We start from the raw sequence: 2,175 nt of genomic DNA on the forward strand, positions 1-2,175 counted from the left end.
AAAGAAAATGTTTTTCTAAAACCTACGTCACACCAGACCGCATCTCACCATCTGATGAGTAAATTCAACTATGGATAAGCAAGAAACTTAGTAGGGGGCTGTAACCAATAAGTGGAGGAGAACCCATGGACGGAGCGAAAACGATCCATTGTTCACCTCAACAGCAGATCTACCTGTATCCTATTGTAGTACAAATACTGTACCTCTTCGTTACAGATTCCACCTCTTGGAATTTTAGTTATAATATTTGGAGTAGTTCCAAATATTATAGTTATAGTCCAATATGCACATAGCGGAAAAGGTTCCTTTTCATCAGTTCTACCGGCAAATAACCTGCAGAATAGTTTTAACTGATGGACGCAAATGTTTCTTTAGTGACCTTAATAACAAATCTACAAATTTTGTTTTGTTCTTGCTCTTGTGATAGTCGTTTATTATGGTGTCGAACCAGTGAATGACTGTGATTCTCCAGTCGAGGAGGCCGTTTCTGTAGGGGTAGACGGTGGCGGTGGCTGAGGGGTGCTTTCTTCGGCTGTGTTTTTCAGGGCTTTCTCCTCGTCCGGATCGATCGGGTGGTCGGTGTACTCGACAGCGTCTTCAGGGACGTCGTCTTCGCTGGAGTCGCCTTCCGGATCGAGCTCGTCGCTGAGGCTTTTCGACGTTTCCCGCTCGCTGTCGGTCACGTCCTTCTTGTTGAGCCTCTTCAAATTCGGAAGGTAGTAGATAACGCCGAGCCGAGCCTTTTCCGGATTGTCTTTTTCAAAAGGGCAGCCCGTCGTGACTAAAATTCTCAGATTAGGCAGAGGTTTCAATTTTCTGAATTGCCTTACGTTCGCAATATAATTGTCTCTCAGATTGAGGTAGCAGAGGTTTCTGAATTCACTCGTGATGGTTTTGACTTTTTTTATTTTGTTGGATCTCAGATGCAGCACTCTCAGATTGACCAAGTGATTGAGCCCTTCGCAGTTCCGTATCTTGTTGTTCCCCAAGTAGAGGTACCTGAGGCTCGGAGACAGTTTACTGTCTTTTATGACGATCAATCGGTTACCTTTCACGCTCAGCAACCGGATGAGAGGGGTGTTTTCTATATCGAAGTTTTCCAGATTTCTGATATAGTTGTTGTCGAGATGGATGTATTCGAGCATCGGCATGGTAAACGGTTCAATCCACACCATGTCGTTATTTCTCATCGAAAACCACCTTATATTCGAAGAACCAGGGATATCCATTGATATTAACTGGTTGTGGTCTAAATTGATGTAATTGAGGTACTTCAATTCTTCTAAAATTGCAAGGGAATCGTTTTTCATGTCGTTGTACGACAGGTCTAACATGGAGAGATGCTTCAAACTCACGATAACTCGGATATCTTGAACTTTCATATGGGACAGATCCAATCCGTAAGGATGATAGCTCATGTCTTCGTACCGGAAATGCCAATGGTGGAATCTGTCTTTCGGTATGCTTAACAACATCGTGCTTCCCGGAGCTTCGGCCCGCCTCCTAAGCTTCTCTTCTCTCATCTGCCTCAACTCTTGGGTCCACGTCATCGGCGAAATGTTCCATTGCAGGCCTTTCTTCGGCCGTTCGTCTATCTTTTCCGTCGATTCCACTTTTACAGCCGGCTGGATACCTACTTTCTTCAGAAGGCCTTTTTTCGCGCCTTTTAATATGCTGTGGTCCGAGGCCATGGAATCGACGACAAACGAAATGTCACTCGGTGCGTAAGTCACCATTCTAGGCTTAAAACTAAGAGACAAGACTAACAACAAACAAATCAAACGAACTAATCTCAGTTGGGGGAAAACAGCTGAGAAAATTTAAACACAAATTTAACGATTTTTTAAAAATCGTTGTTTGTTCATGAACTTATTTTACAACAGCTTAAATTAGCAATTCTGTTCTTTTCATGAAAAGTACTTCACCACTAAAAGATAAATAATAGCAGAAAATGAAAAAACATTTTTAAGCTGAAATTGTTATTATTGAAGACATTGACGGCGATTTCATAAGAAAACAAAGAACTGGAAGATAGTACAAGTTAGGAAGAACGGCCAGGTCGATTTGGGTGTTGGTCTTTGGATCCCAAATAGATATTTATTAGTGGCAATTATTGTACCGTTTATGTAGATGGCTGTTGTCGATTAGGGATGGCTGCAGTTCCTCAGGCGACGG

At 42.5% G+C, this 2,175-nt stretch overlaps 1 protein-coding gene across 1 annotated transcript; it reads right to left on the reverse strand.

The window, feature by feature from the left end:
- Positions 1-399: 399 nt before the first annotated feature.
- LOC106661636 (leucine-rich repeat-containing protein 23-like) lies at positions 400-1,801 on the reverse strand. Its single transcript, XM_014385168.1, has one exon. The coding sequence runs from the start codon at positions 1,734-1,736 to the stop codon at positions 435-437; it is 1,302 nt and encodes a 433-aa protein (XP_014240654.1). The 5' UTR covers positions 1,737-1,801; the 3' UTR covers positions 400-434.
- Between the last annotated feature and the right edge of the window lie 374 nt (positions 1,802-2,175).

This window comes from Cimex lectularius, unplaced genomic scaffold (assembly GCF_000648675.2).
Source record: "Cimex lectularius strain Harlan isolate CLEC.00 unplaced genomic scaffold, Clec_2.1 scaffold16, whole genome shotgun sequence".
Classification (NCBI taxonomy): domain Eukaryota; kingdom Metazoa; phylum Arthropoda; class Insecta; order Hemiptera; family Cimicidae; genus Cimex; species Cimex lectularius.